Genomic DNA, 25,778 nt, shown 5'->3' with positions numbered 1-25,778 from the left:
TGTTGTCCGACCTTTGCAAAGTGAGGGGGTCCGACTTTTATTATGTACATGTTTGTCCGAGTTTGTTAATAGGAAAGCATGTCCGAACCTTGTTTAAGCATTATGGAGTCCGACTTTTATAAATAACATGGTCCGACTTTTAGATGGGTATGATATCCGAGTTTTAACCCCACACCCTTGTCCGAATTTTATAAGCACAAACACCTTGTCCGAGTTTCAAAGGGGCACGGCCCATGTCCGACTTTTGTGAAGCCCCCACCCCTCCCCTGTCCGAGTTTTTGGTATAAATGTCACTAGGTCCGACTTTTACTTGTAGTTATAGGGGTCCGACTTTGTAAGGGATCATGGGATGTCCGAGTTTTATGTTAGTCAAGGTGGATGTCCGAGTTTTTGAGGGATGTCCCTTGTCCAACCTTTCGTTTGTGATGCTTGGTGGTCCGAATTATGTATGCTTGCACCTGATGTCTGAGTTTTTGTTAATCATGATAGCCGATGCAACTCTGACACATATGATAATTCAGTTGAGTTTATTAACTCAGTTATCTGTGAAAGACACGTGTGTGAAGCATGAATGTTATGAATGTGACTACCTGTTATGTGGTGCATGATGTTATCTGCCAAGCAATATGTGATATAGAAATTGCATGCAAACTGTTATGATCTTGAACTGATTGTGAAAACATGCACACTATAGGACTTGACCGATTACTTGTGAACACATACTTAGCATACCGAGCAAACCAAGGTGAGTTCACACTCTTACTAAGGCATGTGATTCCCAGGGCACGGGAATTGGGATAGAAGGAATGAGATTGAATAGAATCGTACATACACTGTTACTAGACTACCATACCATCGTTCTCGGTTGTGCAGGACACATACGTAAAACCTACGTATACTTGCATTGCTCACTGTCCTCAGGTTGCGAAGGACACTCACGTAAAACCTACGTGAACTTATACTCACTACTGCCTCGGTTGTGTCAGGCACTTACGTAAAACCTACGTAAACTCCCGTGTACCCCTATCCTCGGTTGTGAAGGATACTTACGTAAAACCTACGTAAACTTGTACGTATTACTGTTCTCAGGATATGTAGAACACTTATGGTTACGAATAGTTTAGTGGTTATACAACATGGGAAGCCCCCCCCAATAGAACGTACTATCGGCCCAATAGAGCCACATGTTACAAACGAACTTACTATTACGCATTTACTTTCTGTGAACTCGCTCAACTAGTTGTTGATCCTCTGTTACATGCCTTGCAGGTCGTTAGATACATGGAGCTTGCACAGGGAGGAGCTGGTCGTTGTGGGCTTGGATCGTGATTGTTTGTTAAACACTTTATGACATTACATACTTATTTATGTTGGGTTTTATTTATACGCTTCCGCTAAACAGTGATAACATACTTATGTTTTGGGACACCTTTCATATTGGTGATTGAATGGCATTTACTTTTACTTATTAATACATGTTCAATATGATTGGTGGCTTGATCCTGGTCAGTCACGCTCCCAAGCGGTGATACTCCGCAGGTGGATTTTGGGGGTGTGACATTTTTCCTTCTCGCGAACCACGGAAGCACCTAGCACCCAGAGGAGCAAAGCTTATTTGGGAAAACGACGCATAAAAAAGAGTTGGCCCGTCAAAAGTCTGGTGCCTTCGCGAACGAAGTTCAGAATCAACAAGGGTTCGTAGAACGAATGGAGTGTACAACTGGGTCATAGCCCTAGTTTTTTGTTCGTAACCGGGGAGAGATAGAATGGAGTTCTTCACGAAGTTTTTTTTTGGGTAAAGGGTTACCCCGATGAATTTTATAAATAAACCAATAAGAACAAAGACGTGTCAAAGCAATACATAAACTAGACTTGACAGAACAAGCCTAGGACACCAAGACAACAAAACCAACCAACAAAACATCCCAGACAAAACGTCAAACTAAAAAACTAAACAACCACGGCCGAAACAAACAAAACCAAGGCCGACCTAAACAAAAAACAGCAAACTTCTAGCCCTGATCAGGTTCACCATCCTTGCTATCACTGATCTTCCAGATTTTGAATATCCTCCTCCTAGCAGACAACAATCGAAACTTGAAACCCATAAGTCTTAGACGAACTGAACTTTTGATCTTCTCAGCAACTTGTAACGCAGTTAAATGATTAGAAGTAAAAAGCCGACTGTTCCTCTCTTGCCATATGTAATAAGTGGTCGCAGCAACCACCAATTTACACACAATGTCATCTACTGTCTTCGAGTTAGAATGCTGATCAACCCAAACCATTAAGGACTGCCATGTGTTATCAACGCTATCCAAGTTCACCATACCCTTCACATTTGCCCAAACTTGATCCGCAAACACGCATTGAAAACACAGATGGTCTCGGCTGTCACGATCATAGTGGCACAATGGGTAACACATGAGGTTAAGATTTGTTGCACTTCCTGTTTCCCAAACCGCCAACCTATCCTGCGTCTTCAATTTATTCCTGAAAACCAACCACATATGGAAAGAGTGGTGAGGAAAACATTGAGAGAACCAAACCATATTAGCCCAGGTCGCATTATTATCCCTATTTCGAACTATATCCCATACTTGAGAGGATTTAAAGTCGCCAAAATTCCCATCCACGGCTTTCCAAGCTAGACGATCAGGAGCGTTATCAATCAGATGGGGTGTTTGAAGATTTATTAGAACCGGAAACAAATCTAGCCAAGCTTGTGGCCATCTCCACTGCCCATTCTCGTCAATGACATCCGCAACCGACGACTTTAAATTCAAACCTGCATTAGCTATAGATCGAGGAGTAATAAAGGAACTAAGGGGACTCATATGGCACCAGTTATCACTCCAAACATTTGTTTGCAGACCACTTTTGAGTAAATACCATATGTGAGGCCGCACAATGCTCCAAATAGACAATATTTTCCGCTATCCCCAACTCATGCTCCCTCGACAAGGAACCTCCCAAAAATTTCTCCCTTTTAGCTTATATTCATGAATCCATCTCACCCAAATGGACTCATGTTTAGTTAAAATACTCCAAACATGCATAGCCATAAGCGAGTTATTAACATCAGATATACTCCGAATACCCAAACCACCTTCTTGTTTAGGCAAGCACACATCTTTCCAAGCAACTTTCGCACGGATTTTACCCTCTAATCCTGCATTCCACAAGAATCTACGGATTCTTTTCTCAAGCTCATTAATAACCCGACTCGGAATAATGAAAACAGAAGCCCAATAGATATGCATAGAAGACAGTGCCGAGTTTGTAAGTTGCAGCCGTCCAGCAAAGGATAGCGACTTTGTTATCCAGTTAGCAATCTTCTTATCCATTCGATCAATTCTTATCCATTCGATCAATAAGAACCTTGCAATCTTTAAAAAGAAGCCTAGAGGAGATGAGCGGAACCCCCAGATAGCGAACCGGAATAACACCCTCTTGAAATGGCATAATATCCAGAATTTCCTGTCTAATCGAGTGAGGAACGTTGAAGAAGAAAACTGTACTTTTCGCTGGGCTAGGAGCCAAACCTGAAATGTTAGTAAACGTCTGAAGCGCCTCCTTGACCCTCTTAACCGAAACAATATCACCATGAACAAAAATAAATAAGTCATCAACAAATGAGACATTAATTATTTTTTGCTTGGCACAATGAGCATGATATCTAAATGGAGAGGAAGCAGCCTGTTGAAGCAAATGAGAAAGAATCTCCATGATTAACATGAATAAATAGGGAGACATGGGATCACCCTGCCGTAACCCGCGTTTGTCTCTAAAATAGCCATGTAGGTTACCATTGATGCTCAACGAGTAAGAAACTGTCGAAACACATGTCATAATCCACCCAACCATTTTATGATGAACCCCAAATCGAATCAAAATATCTTTCAAGAAAGACCAATTAACCGTATCATATGCTTTCTATATATCAATTTTGAATGCACATCTAGCCGGACCCCTGTTAAGATGGTAATTATGCATTAATTCTTGTGTGAGAAGGATATTATCAGAAATCTTCCGACCCGGCACAAACGCTGATTGGTTGATACTAACAAGAGTTCCCAAACTTCCTTTTAGGCGGTCCGTGATAATCTTACTTATGCATTTATAAAGCACATTGCAACAAGATATCGGCCTGTAGTCAAGAACTGAATCCGGGACCTCTTTTTTCGGGATTAATGCAAGAATAGTATGGTTAACCTGAGTTAGAAGCTTACCATTCTCAAAAAATTGTAGCACTGCATCCGTAACTTCATTACCAACAATCTCCCATGCATGCTTAAAAAACGCCGATGTGTACCCATCAGGACCTGGGGCTTTATCCTCTCCAATACTGAACATAGCATATTTAACTTCGTCGCGAGAAACCTAAGAAACCATTTGATCCGCAGCCTCCCTACTTAAAACATTAGTGAAGAGGCCGTCCAAGTTAACCTCATGAACCGGAACCTCCATGTCACACCCCAACCGATGGCGGAATCATCGGGGCATGGCACTGAGCGAAACAGATTGTTCAGAAGTTTCCATAACAACTATTTATATAATCCAGTTAAAGATACGTCCCATACCGTATCCCGAATAAACAAATACATTATTACAGATAATCATCCAAACAAGTAATCCTGTTCCGACAACTCAGATTTAATTTAATACAAAACGTAAATATTGTTCAAATACTCCGAAAGACCCAGCCTAACAAGATCTACAGACAACTATGCTCTAGTTCCTCTTTCCTGACAGACAACTATTTGTTGGGGGCCTCTAGAGCTTTATTCTAGCCTCGCTTTCCTAGCAAGCAAACATCTTAAACACCTGTCACATACGTTAAAATACAGTCAATACATAAATGTAAAGGTGAGCATACAAGTTTGATATAGCATATAGAGTTCGAATAGTTTACGCATAACCAGCACGTACACAGAGGAAAACGAAGCATGTTAATTATCGACATGGATCTATCGATACCAATGACTGCGGGTTGACCATCCGAGACGGTTCGTAATACATGATTACCACCGTAATCCATGCAAGTAATTGTCCTTAACAACCCCCGTGTGAACGGGTGCTGAGTCCAAACTATAGTACTACGTCGTTAAGGCAGGTAGACAACATTCCACGTGTAAACAAAATCAACAAGCATTCATTCAATCACGTAATACATGCGAATCGGTTAACGTTCAAATAATTGAGTAGTGTGTTCGATAGTGATTTAGATAAATAACGTATGTAACACCCAAAAGTGCTAAAAACAAAAAGGGATCGAGTATACTCACAGCGATTGGTTGATGGATTGAAGGGAGCGCTTGAGAGTAGGGTTAGCCTGAACAGTTCGATAGCATAATGAAGAACACACATAGAATGAAAACAAGTGTAAACGGGTCGAATAGCCTAGTTGATCGAACGGCAGGTTCGATCGGGTGGGTTGTTCGTTCGGCTGGACAATCTGTTCGGACAGCCTACCCGATCGGCCGGTAGGCTCGATCGGTTGGACTGTTCGAGTGGATTGTTTCTTCCTTTGATGTGTTTGTGTGTGCGGATTTGAACTTTTGAAGTTTTAGTTGTAGCATTTGAGAACACTGAAGTGTTCTTACCTTTCAGGTAGGTCAATCGAACAGTCTGTTCGATCGGTCGGCTTATCCGATCAGTTAGGTACTTCAGTAGTAGCCCTCATTAGGTTGTTACTCGATCGAGCAGCATATCCGATCGAACAGTCTGTTCGTTCTGATAGCATGTTCGATCGGGTGGCACCCCAATGCGTCGAACGTGTCACACCCTCAAAATCCACCTCGCGGAGTACCACCGCTTGAGGGCGTGACTGACCAGGATCAAGCCATCAATCATATCAAACCATAGCAATTAATAATAGAAGTAGTTAATGTAAGTCACCATGACATGATTGATGTTCAAAAATCAAATACTGTTTAAGTAGCGGAAGCAACATAAAGTAAACCCAAATTAAATTATAAGTTCAATAATGTTCATGATCCATCTGCCACAACGACCTGCTCCTTCCTTGTGCAAGCTCCATAAAGTACCTAAGGTCCTGCAAGGCATGCAACAAATAATCAACAAACTAGTTGAGCGAGTTCACAGAAAGTAAGTTCATAACATAGTGCATAAGTATAGCTAGTGGGGGCTTCCCATACTAGTGTGTACTAAAGGTGGGGGCTTCCCCAAACCTTGTGTTCATAATACTGGTGGGGGCTTCCCATGTTTATCCTGGCTAATGAGGGCTTCTCATTAACGGTACTTACTAGACTAACTTCCGACCATGTGTTCTTCTTTACCGAGAACAGGAAAACGTACAGGGTCACGTAGGCTTTACGTGACGTGCCCTTCCCCGAGGACAGTGGTACGCGTGGGGGCTACGTAGGCTTTACGCAGCGTGGCCTTCCGTCCTGGAAGCCAGTGGATGGTATTGGGTTACGTAGGCTTTACGTAACGTGTCCTTCCCGACCCGGGAGACATATGGCAAATGATCTGGGTTACGTAGGCTTTACGTAACGTGTCCTGACTAACCTGAGGACGATGGTCTATAGTCTGGTGTATGCGTAAGTACGAGTAATCATTCCATATCCAACATATCCAACCCAATTCCCAACCCGGGAATCCCATGCCTTGGCTGTGTGAACTCACCTTGGTTTGCTCGGTAGATACACAAATAAAGACTCTTGAACTAAGGGTGGTCAACCACGTCCTAACAGGGTTACCACATAAGTCAGATTCGGTCCAAGCATTGTACGTATGCTATCACATAAGTAATCACGTATAGTCATGGCAAACACGTACACGTATCAGCAATCCAACAAACAATCTAAGTGTTCGGCCCAATCATAACCCGGCCCAATTAACAAAACGGTCCAGATTCTCAATCGGCCCAAATAGTAAACGCATACAAGTCCATTAATAAACAGTCCACAAATCAAATCATTGGGCCCAACTGATTGGGCTCGTGACAGCGAAGACCCAATACAGTGGTATGTGCAAAGGATGGTCTCGACTCGCAATGGGGTTACGAGTCGCAACGGGGATCTCGAGTCGTAACAGTTGGACACGAGTCGCAACAGGTGGTCTCGGTTCATCATGGTTTGGTTACGAGTCGCAATCTGACTTGCAACCATGATTGCGGCTTGTGCTGTTTGTGGTCTCGAGTGGGGTTCCGACTCGCAATGAGCGATGCCGAGTCGCAACCGTGCGTGTGTACTGGTTCCCTGATTTCATGCATAATGATAACATCTAATCCGTGATTTCAGCAAACACTTTAGGCAGTTTCATAATTCTGATCAATCAACAGTTTATTTCAGATTTCATGCATATTCAGAACAATCCAAGAACATCAAACCGGCAATTAAATCAGTAATCATGCATATGAACAATATTAACATTCATAACAATACATACATTCTAACATGGATCCCGATTGCCAACTATACCCGATCAAACAATGCCTAACAGCCGATTACTTATCTACTCGGTGCTTATATCCAAACCATCAATTAGTGTGATCATATTTAGCATACATGAGTCGATTAACAAAACTAAATCAATTATCATCCTAATCAATACGTTAACAAGAATCCTCGGCTTCGGTTAAACAAGTCACGGACAGGTATGCAAACACTCTCTATGGGTATTTCTTGGGGAAAAGGCTAGCGTTTCCGGTGGTGGATTACTTTGCTAAGAACAATTGGGTTAAGTATGGTCTGGATAGATTGATGATGAATGCGAATGGCTTCTTCTTCTTTAAGTTTAAAACTAAGGAAGGGATGGATAAAATGTTAGAGGATGGGCCATGGATGATAAGAAATGTTCCGATTATCTTGAAGATGTGGTCGGCTTCTATTAAACTAGAAAAAGAGGATCTTAAAGCTATTCCGGTGTGGGTAAAGATGCACGATGTGCCGCTAACAGCTTATACCGAGGATGGTCTTAGTTTGATTGCATCAAAAATAGGGGTGCCTAAGATGTTGGATACGTATTCTGCTACGATGTGTGCTGAATCTTGGGGAAGAAGTAGTTACGCTAGAGCTCTTATTGAAGTGCAGGCGGGGGCTGAATTAAAAAGGAGTGTCACTGTTGCCATTCCATCTTTAGATGGTAATGGTTATTCTAAGGTGGAAGTCAAAATTGAATATGATTGGGAGCCTTTAAGGTGTTCGGTTTGCTGCGTTTTTGGTCATGATGATAGGTCGTGCCCAAAGAACCCTCAGGTTGTTCCAATTGGGGATTATGGGAAAAAAGGTGATGATTTTCAGGTTGTGGGTGCTAAAAAGAAGAAAGCTACTACTCAAGGGCTTCATATAAAAAATCAAAAACCTAAGGTAGTCTATCGTCCGGTTGTCAAACCTAAGCCGCATGCGGCTGTGAAAAATTCGAATCAGGTTTCAACATCGAACCCATTTGATAGTCTTAAAGATGACGATGGTAATGGTAACATGGGGGGTCGAGTGGCTGGTAATCAGGGAGGTACCACTGTGGGTCGGGCTGAGAAGAAACCTTCGAGAGACGAGCAGGAATCGGATGAGGAGGAGGTCGAAGAAGTCTACAACGAAACTAGTGCATTCATGACATCGGGTACTCATCCTTTTTCTTCAAAAGCAGGGGCAAGCACCTCTTCTTCCAAGTTCTCGAATGGATAGGCTGTCTGCTTTTCGTCTGAAGGGGCTGCGGTTTTGTGGCCACTTTATTTTTGATGATGGTGGTTGACTTTATGTGTTTGTGTTTTGCATTGTTTGTCTACTAGATGTCGAGTCATGATGTATAGTAGACTAGGTCTTTGGGGTTTTATAGGTCTTTGGTTTTGTTTTGGTTTACATATATGGGGCATGTCCTGTATATGAACTAGTGTGGAACACATCCTCACTACTTGTACTTTATTGCGGTTGCATTTTAATAGAATCACCGGGGTAACCCTTTACCCAAAAAAAACAAGAATCCTCGGCTAAGCAAACATCAACATGCAACCTATCCGTCAATCATTTAACAAGCAACTTAATTATCAAACACTAACCGGTTGGATTGGAACAAAGAGAGGGTGAGCCGAGAAGTGTTGTTCGCCGTCGGGGATCCAAGCAGCCGAGAGAGAGAGAAAGAGTCTAGGGTTGTTGTGTATGTTTGTGATTTTGCAAAAACAAGGAAACAAAACCCCTAATTCCGATTTTGTGTTGCGAGTGGGGGAGTGGGCCAAGCCCACTCGGCTGCCTAATGAAACCGTGAACAAGGAGTGGCCCAATGGGGCTTGTGCACTCGTATGAAGTGTTGTGCGGTTCGGGTTTGGCTCGATAAAGATAAACATAACACACACATATAAAAAGCACATAATATCATAACATTCATTAGTTCGAAATGTCACATAAGCACGTAACGTTACATCAAAGCAAGTCTAAAGTTCGAGTTGTCACATTATCCCCAACTAATTGGAAATTTCGTCCCGAAATTTTGGTATGCACTCACTGAGGAAGCTAGGTAAGTTCAATGGTTCACCGGTTTTCCTGGGGTGTCACATCCTCCCCCCGTTGATCTGGAATTTCGTCCCGAAATTCCGAAGTAGTAGCTTCAGCCTCAGTAGTGGTAGCATTGGTTTCGAATAACTGGGGGTACTTTTCTGTCATCCTGTCTTCGCGTTCCCAGGTGTACTCTGGGCTACGTTTGGAGTTCCAACGAACTCGGACAAGAGGGATTCTCTTGTGTTTAAGGACCTTCACATCCCGGTCCGTGATTTCTACTGGTTCCTCGACGAACTGCAACCGCTCGTCGATAGTGAGTTCCTTAAAAGGAATGATGAGGTTTTCATCTGATAGGCACTTCTTTAAGTTCGATACATGAAAGACATTGTGAACTGCCCCGAGTTCAGCTGGTAGGTTCAACTTGTAGGCTACCTTGCCAATCTTTTCTATAATTTCGAATGGTCCGACGTACCGCGGATTTAGTTTGCCTCGTTTGCCAAAACGTACCACACCCTTCCAGGGTGAAACTTTCAATAAAACCCGGTCCCCGACCTCAAATTCCAATGGCTTTCTACGCTTGTCCGCGTAGGCTTTCTGACGGTCGCGTGCTGCCGCCATGCGTTGTCGTATCTGTGCAATCTTTTCTGTGGCGTCCACTACAATCTCTGGACCCGTAATCTGACTATCCCCCACCTCTGCCCAGCGGAGGGGTGACCGGCATTTACGCCCGTACAATGCCTCGAATGGAGCGGCTTGAATGCTGGTGTGATAACTATTATTATACGAGAACTCCACCAAAGGGAGATGCTTTTCCCAGCCGTTGCCGAAATCGATAACGCATGCCCGAAGCATGTCTTCAAGCGTTTGGATCGTTCGCTCAGACTGCCCATCCGTCTGAGGGTGGTATGCTGTGCTCATGTCTAACCTTGAGCCGAAAGATTTATGCATTGCTTGCCATAGTTCTGACGTGAATCGTGCATCGCGATCCGAAATGATAGATGTGGGCACCCCGTGCCTCGAAACAACTTCTTTGAGATAGACGTCTGCGAGAGTGGAGAACTTGTCCGTTTCCTTTATAGGTAGGAAGTGTGCAGACTTGGTGAGTCGATCCACGATCACCCATATGGTATCATTCCCACGCTGGGATCTAGGTAGGCCTGTAACGAAATCCATGGAAATTTCTTCCCATTTCCATTGAGGTATCTTAGGCTGCTGAAGTAGGCCAGCTGGTTTCTGATATTCAACCTTGACTCTCGCACAGGTCAAGCATTTTCCAACGTATGTAGCAATGTGGGCCTTCATACTAGGCCACCAATAAGTAGTGCTGATGTCGTGGTACATTTTATCCGACCCTGGATGTACCGAGTAGCGAGACTTGTGAGCTTCATCCATTACTAGTTCGCGTAGACCGCCATAAAGTGGGACTCAAATACGCCCCGTTACATAGTAGGCGCCGTCTGCCTTCTGTTCCATTTGCTGTCGTGAGCCGCGTAAGGCTTCAGCCTTGACGTTTTCGGGTTTCAGTGCTTCTGTCTGAGCAGCTCGTATCTGTGCTGGAAGGCTAGACTGAATCGTAAGCTGTAGCGCTCGCACGCGCCGTGGTAGAGTGTCTTTCCGACTGAGGGCGTCAGCCACAACATTGGCTTTGCCTGGATGATACTTGATGGCGCATTCGTAATCATTAAGTAACTCGACCCATCGTCGTTGACGCATATTCAAATCCTTCTGCTTAAGGATATGCTCGAGACTCCTGTGATCGGTGTAAATCGTGCACCTGGTACCGTACAGGTAGTGTCGCCATATCTTAAGCGCGAAAACAACAGCTCCCAGCTCTAAATCGTGCGTCGTGTAGTTCCGTTCATGAACCTTGAGTTGACGAGAGGCGTAAGCGATAACCTTGTCGCGCTGCATTAACACACATCCCAGTCCCCGAATGGATGCATCGCAATAAACCACGAAGTCATCTGTGCCCTCTGGCAAAGAGAGGATAGGTGCACTGCAAAGTCTATCCTTTAGGTGCTGAAAAGCAGTCTCCTGAGGTTCTCCCCAGCGATAGGTAACACCCTTCTGTGTCAGTAGCGTAAGCGGCTGAGCAATCTTCGAAAAGTCTCTAATAAACCGTCTGTAGTAACCTGCCAGACCCAAGAATTGACGTATTTCTGTCGGTGTACGCGGTGCAGGCCAGTTCCTGATCGAATCTACCTTGGATGGATCGACATGAATCCCATCCCTGTTTACCACGTGGCCTAAGAAGTGGACTTCACGGAGCCAGAAGTCGCATTTAGAAAGCTTGGCGTACAACTGTTCCTTCCGAAGGAGTTCCAAAATAAGACGAAGATGCTGCTCGTGTTCTTCCTGACTCTTGGAGTAAATCAAAATGTCGTCGATGAATACTATGACGAACTTGTCAAGATAGGGTTTGCACACCCTGTTCATAAGATCCATAAATACGGCAGGCGCGTTCGTAAGCCCGAACGGCATGACAAGAAACTCGTAGTGACCATAACGAGTTCTGAAGGCTGTCTTGGAGACGTCCTCATCCCGGACTCTCAGCTGATGATATCCTGACCTCAAGTCTATCTTCGAATAGTAACACGACCCTTGCAACTGGTCGAATAAGTTGTCGATGCGCGGAAGAGGATAACGGTTCTTCACCGTCACCTTGTTGAGTTCACGGTAGTCGATGCACATCCTGAACGTACCGTCTTTCTTTTTCACGAAAAGTACTGGAGCTCCCCAAGGCGAAGAGCTTGGACGAATGAAACCCTTTTCCAAGAGCTCTTGTAACTGCTTTGACAGTTCCTCCAATTCTGATGGAGCTAGACGATATGGTGCGCGAGCTATGGGTGCTGCTCCTGGAGCGAGCTCGATCTGAAATTCGACCTGACGATGAGGCGGTAAGCCAGGTAAGTCTTCAGGAAACACCTGAGGGTAATCGCGTACAATTGGAATATCCTCCAATTTCTTTTCTTTCGTTGATGCATCTGTAACGAGAGCCAGAATGGCTGTGTGACCCTTACGTAAACATTTCTGCGCCTTTAAGAAAGAGATGATGCCAACCACTGCACCACTCTTGTCGCCTTGAACTTCGAGAGGTTCCTGACCAGAACGAGGAATGCGAATAATCTTCTCACGGCATAAAATTTCTGCCTGGTGTTGGGATAACCAATCCATCCCAATCACAACGTCGAAACTACCCAAAACTATGGGAATGAGATCGATAGAGAAGGCTTGACCAGCTAGGATAAGATTACAACCCTGAACTACGTGCGTGGCTTCTAGACTTTTACCGTTAGCTAACTCTACTACATGTTTGGTGGGTAAAAGTGTTGGTGCACGTTTTAGCAGTTGACACATTTTCACAGACATATAGCTTGTATCCGCACCCGAATCAAATAAAACAGTAACGTAAATATTGTCGAGGAGAAACTTACCCATAACCACGTTGGGATCGTTCACTGCGTCACCTCGACCTAGTACGAATGCACGACCACGAGCTTCATTGCCGTTGTTGTTGTTTCCCCCGTTGTTGTTATTCCCGTTGCCCTGGTTATTGTTGTTGCGGTTCTGGTTCAATTGAGGGCAATCGCGTTTGAAGTGACCTTCAGCCCCACACTGGAAACATCCCCGGTTTCCACGCTGTGGTTGCTGTTGCTGCTGGTTCTGTGGAGCTGGTTGCTGAGGCTGCTGATTCTGATTTGCAGGGCGAGGGCTCCTACAGTCTTTGGCCTCGTGGCCCATCTTAAGACACCTTTGACAACGACCCTTGTTACACGGGCCGTGGTGATGCCTGTTGCAGTTGTGGCACCTAGGTTGACTACCCTGATATCTCCTCTGTCTGTGACTACCAGAGGATTGCTGACTGGGGCTCTGGTACTGGTCAGTCTTCTGTTGCTGAGCTTGAGACTGAACGGATGCTGAACCTTTACTAGAATCTCCATCCCATTTTCTTTTACTGTCACCAGATGTAGCAGGAGTAACTGAGGTGGTGACGTTAGCAGTAGCATTAACACGCTTGGGCAGTTTATTCTGATCCACTGCCTGATCGGTGATGCGATGAGCGAGGCGCTGAATTTCCTGGATGTTTTCGAGGTTAGCCGACGTCACGTGGCTCTGAATTTCTGGCGCCAATCCCTTGAGATACAACTCAATGCGCTTGTATGGAGGGTCCACCATAGTTGGACACAGAACGGCCAGCTCATTCGACCGTTTAGTATACGCTTCGATTTCCGATCCAACCATTTTCAGGTTATACAGCTCGTCTTCCAGCTTGTGAATATCTTCACGCGTGCAATACTCACGCTTGATGAGTTCCTTAAAGTCGTTCCATGGGGTGGCGTTAGCAGCTGCCAATCCCAGAATTTGGACTTGGGCGTTCCACCAAGTTAACGCGATTCCTTCCAAAGTGCCGGTGGCAGACTTGACCTTGCGAGCCTCAGGGCACTCGCACATTTCGAATACTGATTCTAACTTTTCAAACCAATGGAGGAGTCCCACTGCCCCCTCTGTGCCACTGAAGGAATTTGGACGACAGTCCATGAAGTTCTTGAAAGTGCAGACAGGCTGCTGCGCGTGTTGACCTATTGTGTACGAACAGGACGAAGTTAAATACGAGTGTTAATGTAGGATCTAAAGATCCTAGTGTGTGCCTATACTGCAGGATATACTACCTGCTTGAGCTGCTGCAACTGCCGCAACAACTTGAGCTTGAACGAAAGCCTCTAGCTGGGCTTGTGTCATGTTGACTCGTCCAGACATGATCTTCATAGTAAAGAGTAGCATATGTAAGAATGGTTCGCGAATAGGGCGATGACAGAAAAGAGTAAGCACGTAGGGATTCTCATGCTATAGTATCATGTGTATCTAAACATAATGCGAGCAAAGTTCTATATCATTCTAGCATACAGGCAATAAACATAAACCTTATTACCTAGGATGTCGAGTCTTGCATGTGGAGCGAAGCGTCGTTGTGGATCGTTGAGAGCACTGTACTGGTTATAGTCCGGTTTTAATAAAAACGTTTTCCCATATTAAAACCAAGTTCTCTATAACCAATGGCTCTGATACCAATCTGTCACACCCTCAAAATCCACCTCGCGGAGTACCACCGCTTGAGGGCGTGACTGACCAGGATCAAGCCATCAATCATATCAAACCATAGCAATTAATAATAGAAGTAGTTAATGTAAGTCACCATGACATGATTGATGTTCAAAAATCAAATACTGTTTAAGTAGCGGAAGCAACATAAAGTAAACCCAAATTAAATTATAAGTTCAATAATGTTCATGATCCATCTGCCACAACGACCTGCTCCTTCCTTGTGCAAGCTCCATAAAGTACCTAAGGTCCTGCAAGGCATGCAGCAAATAATCAACAAACTAGTTGAGCGAGTTCACAGAAAGTAAGTTCATAACATAGTGCATAAGTATAGCTAGTGGGGGCTTCCCATACTAGTGTGTACTAAAGGTGGGGGCTTCCCCAAACCTTGTGTTCATAATACTGGTGGGGGCTTCCCATGTTTATCCTGGCTAATGAGGGCTTCTCATTAACGGTACTTACTAGATTAACTTCCGACCATGTGTTCTTCTTTACCGAGAACAGGAAAACGTACAGGGTCACGTAGGCTTTACGTGACGTGCCCTTCCCCGAGGACAGTGGTACGCGTGGGGGCTACGTAGGCTTTACGCAGCGTGGCCTTCCGTCCTGGAAGCCAGTGGATGGTATTGGGTTACGTAGGCTTTACGTAACGTGTCCTTCCCGACCCGGGAGACATATGGCAAATGATCTGGGTTACGTAGGCTTTACGTAACGTGTCCTGACTAACCTGAGGACGATGGTCTATAGTCTGGTGTATGCGTAAGTACGAGTAATCATTCCATATCCAACATATCCAACCCAATTCCCAACCCGGGAATCCCATGCCTTGGCTGTGTGAACTCACCTTGGTTTGCTCGGCAGATACACAAATAAAGACTCTTGAACTAAGGGTGGTCAACCACGTCCTAACAGGGTTACCACATAAGTCAGATTCGGTCCAAGCATTGTACGTATGCTATCACATAAGTAATCACGTATAGTCATGGCAAACACGTACACGTATCAGCAATCCAACAATCTAAGTGTTCGGCCCAATCATAACCCGGCCCAATTAACAAAACGGTCCAGATTCTCAATCGGCCCAAATAGTAAACGCATACAAGTCCATTAATAAACAGTCCACAAATCAAATCATTGGGCCCAACTGATTGGGCTCGTGACAGCGAAGACCCAAAACAGTGGTATGTGCAAAGGATGGTCTCGACTCGCAACGGGGTTACGAGTCGCAACGGGGATCTCGAGTCGTAACAGTTGGACACGAGTCGCAACAGGTGGTCTCGGTTCATCATGGTTTGGTTACGAGTCGCAATCTGACTCGCAACCATGATTGCGGCTTGTGCTGTTTGTGGTCTCGAGTGGGGTTCCGACTCGCAATGAGCGATGCCGAGTCGCAACCGTGCGTGTGTACTGGTTCCCTGATTTCATGCATAATGATAACATCTAATCCGTGATTTCAGCAAACACTTTAGGCAGTTTCATAATTCTGATCAATCAACAGTTTATTTCAGATTTCATGCATATTCAGAACAATCCAAGAACATCAAACCGGCAATTAAATCAGTAATCATGCATATGAACAATATTAACATTCATAACAATACATACATTCTAACATGGATCCCGATTGCCAACTATACCCGATCAAACAATGCCTAACAACCGATTACTTATCTACTCGGTGCTTATATCCAAACCATCAATTAGTGTGATCATATTTAGCATACATGAGTCGATTAACAAAACTAAATCAATTATCATCCTAATCAATACGTTAACAAGAATCCTCGGCTAAGCAAACATCAACATGCAACCTATCCGTCAATCATTTAACAAGCAACTTAATTATCAAACACTAACCGGTTGGATTGGAACAAAGAGAGGGTGAGCCGAGAAGTGTTGTTCGCCGTCGGGGATCCAAGCAGCCGAGAGAGAGAGAAAGAGTCTAGGGTTGTTGTGTGTGTTTGTGATTTTGCAAAAACAAGGAAACAAAACCCCTAATTCCGATTTTGTGTTGCGAGTGGGGGAGTGGGCCAAGCCCACTCGGCTGCCTAATGAAACCGTGAACAAGGAGTGGCCCAATGGGGCTTGTGCACTCGTATGAAGTGTTGTGCGGTTCGGGTTTGGCTCGATAAAGATAAACATAACACACACATATAAAAAGCACATAATATCATAACATTCATTAGTTCGAAATGTCACATAAGCACGTAACGTTACATCAAAGCAAGTCTAAAGTTCGAGTTGTCACAGAACGAGTTGAAAATCGATTAAGTGTTGAAGCATAGTATCTCATGATCCGAAGAGTAATGTTTACTAATCGATTAGGTCGTTCGATCAGTCATTACTTCGTTCAATACCATACCTCATGAATTTGTCAAGGTGTGGGGCCACATGCTTGCCGATCGGCTGGCCTGGTCGATCGGCTGACATGTCCGATCGGTTGGGCTGTTCTTTCGAACAGCCTGAGTTGCTTGGTTTGGCGATCCATGATTTCGACAGGCTTTTCCACGAAGTGTAGTGTTTCGTTGTCCTGAAGATCGTCGAGGGGTACAATCAAATCATGATCAGCTAGGCACTTTCGGAGGTTTGACACATGGAAAGTCAGGTGGACGTTACTGAGTTCCTCCGGTAGTTCGAGTTTGTAGGCAAATTTTCCGATCCTTTCCAGAATCTTAAAAGGTCCAACATATCGAGGCGCCAGTTTCCCTTTCTTGCCGAATCTGACTACACCCTTCCAAGGGGATACCTTTAGGAGTACGTAGTCGCCAACATCAAATTCATGGGGCTTGCGTCTTCTATCGGCGTAACTTTTCTGTCTATCCCTGGCCTTCGCCAAGTTGTCGCGGATCTGTAGGATTTTGTCAGTCGTTTCTTGTAATATCTCGGGACCGGTTAATTGTGAATGACCGATCTCGTGCCACACAATAGGCGAACGACATCTTCTTCCATACAGGGCCTCGAATGGTGCCATTTGTATGCTGGCATGATAACTGTTGTTGTACGAGAATTCGACTAGCGGTAGGTGTTTGTTCCAACTACCACCGAAATCTATAACACACGCGCGAAGCATGTCTTTAAGAGTACGGATCGTTCTTTCAGTCTGCCCGTCGGTTTGAGGATGGAATGCAGTACTCAGGTTAAGCGACGTACCAAGGGCCGCTTGAAACGTTTCCCACAGTCGCGAAGTAAACCGAGCGTCATGGTCTGAAATGATATCACGAGGCGTACCATGATTACAGATGATCTCGTCGGTGTAAATTTGGGCTAGTCGTTCCACCTTGTAGTCTTCCCGTATTGGCAGAAAATGGGCTGATTTGGTCAGACGATCTACTATAACCCAAATGCTGTCGTGACCTGATGGCGTGGGCGGAAGTTTGGTTATGAAATCCATAGCTATACTCTCCCACTTCCATATAGGGATTGGAGGTTGTACGAGTAGGCCGGAAGGTCGTTGATGTTCAGCCTTGACTCTTGCACAAGTCAGGCAACCTCCAACATAGAGAGCGATATCCCGTTTCATTCCCGGCCACCAGTACTTGTAACGAAGGTCCTGGCACATTTTATCGGCACCGGGATGAATGGAGTATCGGGACTTGTGGGCTTCATTCATTATAATCTTTCGCAAATCGGTCCGCTTGGGGATCCAGATTCGGTCCAGGTAATAGAAAATCCCATCTGCTTTGCTTACAAGCTGAGCTCCATCGTGATATATTCTTTCCTTCTTCAAAGTGCGTTCGTTGAAACAAGCATGCTGAGCTTCGCGAATAAGAGCTTCGAGGTTGTGCTGGGCTCGGGTATTGCGAATACTAAGCAAATAACTCCGTCTGCTGAGTGCGTCGGCAACAACATTTGCCTTGCCTGGGTGATAACGAATCTCACAGTCGTAATCGTTAAGAAGTTCTACCCATTGGCGTTGACGCATGTTAAGTTCTTTCTGATTAAGGATGTGTTGTAAACTCCTGTGATCGGTGAAGATCGTACACTTGGTACCATACAGGTAGTGTCGCCAAATCTTCAATGCAAAAACAACTGCGCCTAGCTCGAGATCGTGGGTTGTATAGTTCTTCTCGTGGATTTTGAGCTGACGAGATGCGTAAGCTATAACCCTGTCTCGTTGCATGAGGACACAGCCGAGACCTAGGTTAGAAGCATCACAGTAAACAATGAAATCGTCGTTTCCGTCCGGCAACGTGAGAACGAGAGCATTGCAGAGCTTGCGCTTAAGGGTTTGAAAGGCAGACTCTTGTTCAGTTCCCCAAACAAAAGACCTATCTTTATGGGTAAAAGCGGTAAGCGGCATAGCGATCTAAGAGAATCCTTCGATAAACCGTCGGTAATAACCCGCTAATCCGAGAAATGATCGGACTTCAGACGAGTTCTTTGGCGTAATCCAGCTTTTAACTGCTTCAATCTTCGTGGGATCGACATGGATAACCTGACTATTCACGATGTGACCCAGGAACTGAACCTCTTCCAGCCAGAATTCGCACTTGGAGAATTTGGCATAGAGTTGGTTCCCCTGGAGTAACTCGAGGACTAAACGTAGATGTTGCGCGTGTTCGACCTTCGATTTGGAATAAATCAGGACATCGTCGATGAACACAATGACGAAACGGTCAAGATAAGGCTTACACACGCGATTCATCAGATCCATAAAAACCGCGGGTGCGTTGGTTAGACCAAAAGGCATAACAACGAACTCATAGTGGCCCTAGCGAGTGCGAAAGGCTGTTTTATGTACGTCTACTTCTTGAATGCGCAACTGATGATAGCCTGAACGTAAATCGATCTTAGAGAAACACTTGGCACCTTGCAGCTGATCAAATAAGTCATCGATTCGGGGCAAAGGGTAAGGGTTTTGATGGTCAGCTTATTCAACTCCCGATAGTCAATGCACATCCTGAACGACCCGTCCTTCTTTTTGACGAAAAGGACTGGCGCGCCCCAAGGAGAGGTGCTTGGGCGAATAAAGCCTTTTTCAAGTAGCTCCTGGAGTTGGTTCGAGAGTTCCCTCATTTCGGATGGCGCGAGTCGGTAAGGGGCTTTGGCAACAGGGTTAGCTCCAGGAATGAGGTCGATACGAAAGTCGATATCACGACTTGGCGGTAGTCCAGGAAGATCATCAGGGAACACCTGAGGAAATTCACGAACCACTGGAACGTCTTTGACTTCAACCTTCTTTTTCTTTTCCTTCTCCGCTACTACAATGTTGGCCAAGAAAGCGCTGTATTCCTTGCGGAGATACTTGCCAGCTTGGACACATGACATAAGTTTAAGACCTTTCGAAGCTGTCTCACCATACACACACAATAAATCTCCATTCGCTAGTGAGAATCGAATCATCTTTTCGAAGCATACAACTTCAGCATGGTTTTCGCGAAGAAAGTCCATGCCTACTATGACGTCAAAACTTCCGAGTTGCATCGGAATAAGGTCGATTGGAAAGCGGTGATTGTTGAGCTCGAGAGTACAATCACGAAGAACAGAGTTAACGGCGACAGTTCTTCCAGTAGCGACTTCGACTTTGAAAGACGAGGGGAGATAAGAGCGCTTACGACTAAGGAGCTTCTCGATTCAAACGACACAAAGCAGTTATCGGCTCCAGTATCAAACAAACATGATGCATAAATACCATTCACGAGGAACGTACCATTAACCACGTTGTTGTCAGCCTGGGCTTGACGGGCATTGATGTTAAAGGTTCTGGCACGGGCTGCTTGCTGTTGCTGTTGAGGCTGTTGCTGCTGCTGGGGTTCCTGCTTCACAACCCGGTTCGGGCACATGTTTGCAAAGTGGTTAGGGTCACCACATGCAAAACAGACTCGGGCATTGACCGCGGGTGCTTGAGCTGCAGGTTGGCCTTGAAGGGCTGGAAGTAGAGCTTGATGAGCGGCGGCTTGAACTGGGGCTTGACGGGGACCATAGCGGCAGTTCGCAGTGAAATGGCCGTAGAGGTTGCAGTGAGCGCAGAAACGACAAGCGACTCCCACCGGATGATGGTATGAGCATGTTGGGCAGAGCGGGTGGGGGCCTGTGTAAGCGCGCTTAGCTGGCGGCGCATTGATCACTGGAGCTTGTCGGTGGTGTGACTGCTGCTGAGCCGGTACGGCTTGCAGAGGGGCAGCAGTTGTTGTCACAGCACAGTTCTTGTTGCTGGAGCTGTTGTTGTTGTGCTTCTTTCTTCTTCTTGACGACTTGGAGGGTTGAGCAGTGGTGGTGTCAACGGTTGACTTGGCGGTGGCTTGGTGCAGAGACTTGGATGGCTTATCCCAGAAACCAGATTTTACTCGCTTGTCATTGATCTCGGCGGCAAGCAAGTAGGTCTCCTCAATTGACGATGTCTTGGCGGCGTGAACAAAGTCGGCTACACAATCGGGTAGAGCTCGAATATACTTCTTAATGGCCATGTCTGGAGTCTTGACCTGATCGGGACAGATGATGCTGAGCTGCTTAAAGCATGCAGTTAAAGCAGCGTCATCTCCATCCTTCTGCTTGATGTTCCAAAACTCGTCCTCCAGCTTTTCACGTTCATGGGGAGGGCAAAATTCGTCCATCATAATTGCCTTTGACTCCTCCCAAGTCAGCTCAAAAGCTGCATCATTTCCGCGCTTGTTTCGTTCGGCCGTCCACCAGTCTAGAGCTCGGGACTGGAAGACGCCGATAGCATTGAGGGTGCGGAGATTTTCAGGACAACCGCTTTGGCGCAGAGTGACTTCAACTGAATCGAACCATTGAAACATGGCGGTAGGGCCATCTTCTCCGATGAATTCCTTGGGTCCGCATGCTTTAAACTGTTTGAAGTTGAAACCAGTCTTGCTGGCATCTTTGGGAGCGTTGGTTCGCGACTCTTCAGACGACTTGCTAGCGTTTTCGTATGCGTCGCTTACAGCTTTTGCCACACTCTTGGCGATGGGAGTAGCGAGACGCTTGTCTCTCTTCTCTTGGCGGGTCAGATGGTGTCGGGATCCAGACGACGACATGGTCTGCAACAGGCATCATCACAGGACTCAACACAACGTAGTTGAATCTCACCTCACACGTCTACTACTTACTAAAGCTTAGGAACACGTCGAAATATGCTTCGCACAAACAGGTAGGCACATAACCATAGATTCACGTAATCACAGAAGCACATAGGCACATAGAGCACAGAAACACATAAACACAGAAGCACATACACATTAAAACACAGAAGTAGTCAGAATACAGAAACCTATCATTCAATGCTCGCGTGTCGTTCGAAGAGCATGTCGAGTAGTTTCGTATAATCGTATAGTATGCCGAGTATAGTATAGCGTATATCGTATTATAGCGTCGTCTAGAATTGCAACAACTTGTTAGTGTTTTGATATAGGATAGCAATGCGAGTCGTGTGTGTGGATCGAAGTGATAGCAAAAATCGAACGAACATCAAAATTAACCATATAAACAGGCAAATACACATGAAACACATAAAAGTCGGGGTAATAGATTGTCTGCGGCTACTAGACATTGACAACCCAAAGCGATTCGACTATTCACAATAGACTTGCCGTCACTTTTCGACTTTCGGGATCGCGTTCCTGCCTCGATTCTTGGACATTCAACACGTTTTCCTAAAGTCATACTGGTGAGTTTAGGTCGTTGGAGTCCGTCGAGGCTTTGGTGAGATGAGTAAAAGTTGGAATAAGTTGCCAAGGTTCGGGTTTCACCCCTGGCTTAGCAATTTCTTCCTTGTTTTAGTAAAATTTGAGGAGATTATGCATCAAAATATGGATTTCACTCCTAATTTGGTATAATTCTCCTCGTTTATTGTTCGAAAATTGCGAGAAAATTATAGGTAAATTGATGAAATCGACATTAGTCCAGCAATCTAGCCTGGAGTTTGCGGCTTTCACACCTATTCCTGACTAAATCGCTCGAACTTAGTCATAAATTCGAGTGCAGCGCTAGCGAGGGTACCTAGTTACAACACCTAACTGAGTCTTGCTGGTTCCTAACAATAGTCTAGGTCTCTAAGGCAGCGACCCGGACTAGTTCGTGTCTTGCCTAATTCCCGATAGTTATGGCTCTTATACCAATCTGTCACACCCCAACCGATGGCGGAATCATCGAGGCATGGCACTGAGCGAAACAGATTGTTCAGAAGTTTCCATAACAACTATTTATATAATCCAGTTAAAGATACGTCCCATACCGTATCCCGAATAAACAAATACATTATTACAAATAATCATCCAAACAAGTAATCCTGTTCCGACAACTCAGATTTAATTTAATACAAAACGTAAATATTGTTCAAATACTACTAAAGACCCAGCCTGACAAGATCTACAGACAACTATGCTCTAGTTGCTCTTTCCTGACAGACAACTATTTGTTGGGGGCCTCTAGAGCTTTATTCTAGCCTCGCTTTCCTAGCAAGCAAACATCTTAAACACCTGTCACATACGTTAAAATACAGTCAATACATAAATGTAAAGGTGAGCATACAAGTTTGATATAGCATATAGAGTTCGAATAGTTTGCGCATAACCAGCACGTACACAGAGGAAAACGAAGCATGTTAATTATCGACATGGATCTATCGATACTAATGACTGCGGGTTGACCATCCGAGACGGTTCGCAATACATGATTACCACCGTAATCCATGCAAGTAATTGTCCTTAACAACCCCCGCGTGAACGGGTGCTGAGTCCAAACTATAGTACTACGTCGTTAAGGCAGGTAGACAGCATTCCACGTGTAAACACAATCAACAAGCATTCATTCAATCACGTAATACATGCGAATCGGTTAGCGTTCAAATAATTGAGTAGTGTGTTCGATAGTGATTTAGATAAGTAACGTATGTAACACCCAAAAGTGCTAAAAACAAAAAGGGATCGAGTATACTCACAGCGATTGGTTGATGGATTGAAGGGAGCGCTTGAGAGTAGGGTTAGCCTGAACAGCTCGATAGCATAATGATGAACACACATAGAATGAAAACAAGTGTAAACGGGTCGAACAGCCTAGTCGATCTAACGGCAGGTTCGATCGGGTGGGTTGTTCGTTCAGCTGGACAATCCGTTCGGACAGCCTACCCGATCGGCCGGTAGGCTCGATCGGTTGGACTGTTCGAGTGGATTGTTTCTTCCTTTGATGTGTTTGTGTGTGAGGATTTGAACTTTTGAAGTTTTCGTTGTAGCATTTGAGAACACTGAAGTGTTCTTACCTTTCAGGTCGGTCGATCGAACGGTCTGTTCGATCGGGTCGGCTTATCCGATCGGTTATGTACTTCAGTAGTAGCCCTCATTAGGTTGTTACTCGATCGAGCAGCATATCCGATCGAACAGTCTGTTCGTTCTGATAGCATGTTCGATCGGGTGGCACCCCAATGCGTCGAACGAGTTGAAAATCGATTAAGTGTTGAAGCATAGTATCTCATGATCCGAAGAGTAATGTTTACCAATCGATTAGGTCGTTCGATCGGTCATTACTTCGTTCAATACCATACCTCATGAATTTGTCAAGGTGTGGGGCCACATGCTAGCCGATCGGCTGGCCTGGTCGATCGGCTGACATGTCCGATCGGTTGGGCTGTTCTTTCGAACAGCCTAACCGTTCGGTCAGCATCCTGACCTGGTTGGCCTGTTCGTCTAACACTTGGCTGTTCCGCATAATTGGCGTTATATTGAGGTAGTCTGACAACGAGTTGAACTATGACACTGTCGTTCTTGTTTCTCCTGCTTGGACAGGTATCACCCAAGTCCAGCCGGTGAACGGTTCGGATCGTCAGTTTAACGTTTAACCAGTAGTCGGTGAACCTCGTAGATAGAACCCGAATCTTGAACCGCCCAACCATTGGAGTGATCGGTGAGTTGGCTCAAGCTCCGTTTCTACCGGTTTGAAAGCATTGAGTGTAAAAGAGTTGAAAGAAAGTTGGAAATCCTTCTCTCAATCTTTTACACCATGTAAATGTTTAGATCTTCGGTAGATCTTGGCTTGTTTATGTGGAAATCGGTTAGATCCGAGCTATTCATGGTGGATTGAGGCCAAACCATGATGTTCTTGAAGAACACTATGATGACATCATCCTAGAAGGCTAAGATCTTGATGATTTCACAGTTAGAAGTCAAGATTTGAAAAATAGAAAGGTGTAGGAATGTGTATTGATCAAGAAAGTACAAGATTTAGGGTGAAAACTTACCGGAAAGGGAAGAAATCTGAGAAAAAGAGGAGGAGCACGAGCTGGTCGGTCAAAGCTTTCCAAAAGTGGAAAGGATGACAATGACAGCCCTATTTATTGGCTCCAAAAGAGGAAAGGGCTGGCCGATCGGCCAGGCATCCCGATCGGACAGCCTGCTCAATCAGACAGTCCGTCGTAGTTCGATTTCGATTGTATTCGGTTTGAGTTTCGAGTTTCGATTGATTCGATTGATCACCACGCAAAACATAAAGTAAACACGCACAGGCAACACATAAGGCACACACACACGTATACAACAACCAAAGTTTGCATAATTCGAGATTCGAGTTCGGTAATAGTTAGATCGGTTTGATTACCGATTAGTTAACTTTATCTCATTGTTACTTCCTACTAATCACAGTCGTAAATCGGTTCGCGTCGATAAAACATTCGATTACTTCGATTCTTCTGATTACAACACTTACTCCACATAATACAAATAAAACTGAAAATAGACTATCTATAGTCAAAGAAAGTCAAAGTTGACTTGGACTTTGACTTTGACGTTCGAAAACACGGGGTGTTACACTCCATCCCCAAAAAATCCGTATAATGCGATACCAGCACTTCAGCAACCTGATTACCTTCATGCCGAGTTCCCATGCTATCCGTGATACTATGAATTTTGGTTCGAGCATTTCGAGCCTTCACAGAATTGTGAAAAAACCTGGTATTCGAGTCTCTCGCGCAAAGCCACTCAACCTTAGATTTCTGTTTTAGATAACATTCTTCATCATAAGCCACTGATTGAAATTCTTGAAGACATTGCGTCTCCAGTTGCCTTAACCGAACATCCATCGGGTTCTGATCCACTTGAATCTGAATTTCATCCAAAGTTTTCCTCAAGTCGATCACCCTCTTATGTAAATTACCCTGATTGAAAAGAATCTTCCTCAGCCTAGGTTTCAAGTTCCTCATTTTCTTTACAACAGAAAGCATAGTGATACCCTCCAATGTTTTCATCCACTCCTGTTTCACAGAATCCTGAAAGTCTGGTTTTGACA

The 25,778-nt window shown here is 44.8% G+C and overlaps 1 protein-coding gene across 1 annotated transcript in view; it reads left to right on the top strand.

Annotated features, from left to right (window-relative positions):
* Positions 1–7,781: 7,781 nt before the first annotated feature.
* Positions 7,782–25,778, top strand: part of LOC118481062 — a 19,971-nt gene continuing 1,974 nt past the window's right edge. Inside the window, exon 1 of the mRNA XM_035976160.1 lies at positions 7,782–8,589. Within this exon, the coding sequence (XP_035832053.1) occupies positions 7,782–8,589 (808 nt within the window). The remainder of the gene's footprint in view (positions 8,590–25,778) is intronic.

Source organism: Helianthus annuus, chromosome 8, assembly GCF_002127325.2.
Source record: "Helianthus annuus cultivar XRQ/B chromosome 8, HanXRQr2.0-SUNRISE, whole genome shotgun sequence".
NCBI lineage: Eukaryota > Viridiplantae > Streptophyta > Magnoliopsida > Asterales > Asteraceae > Helianthus > Helianthus annuus.
The sequence above is the reverse complement of the archived record's forward strand: the minus strand, read 5'-3'. Positions and strand labels throughout refer to the sequence as shown.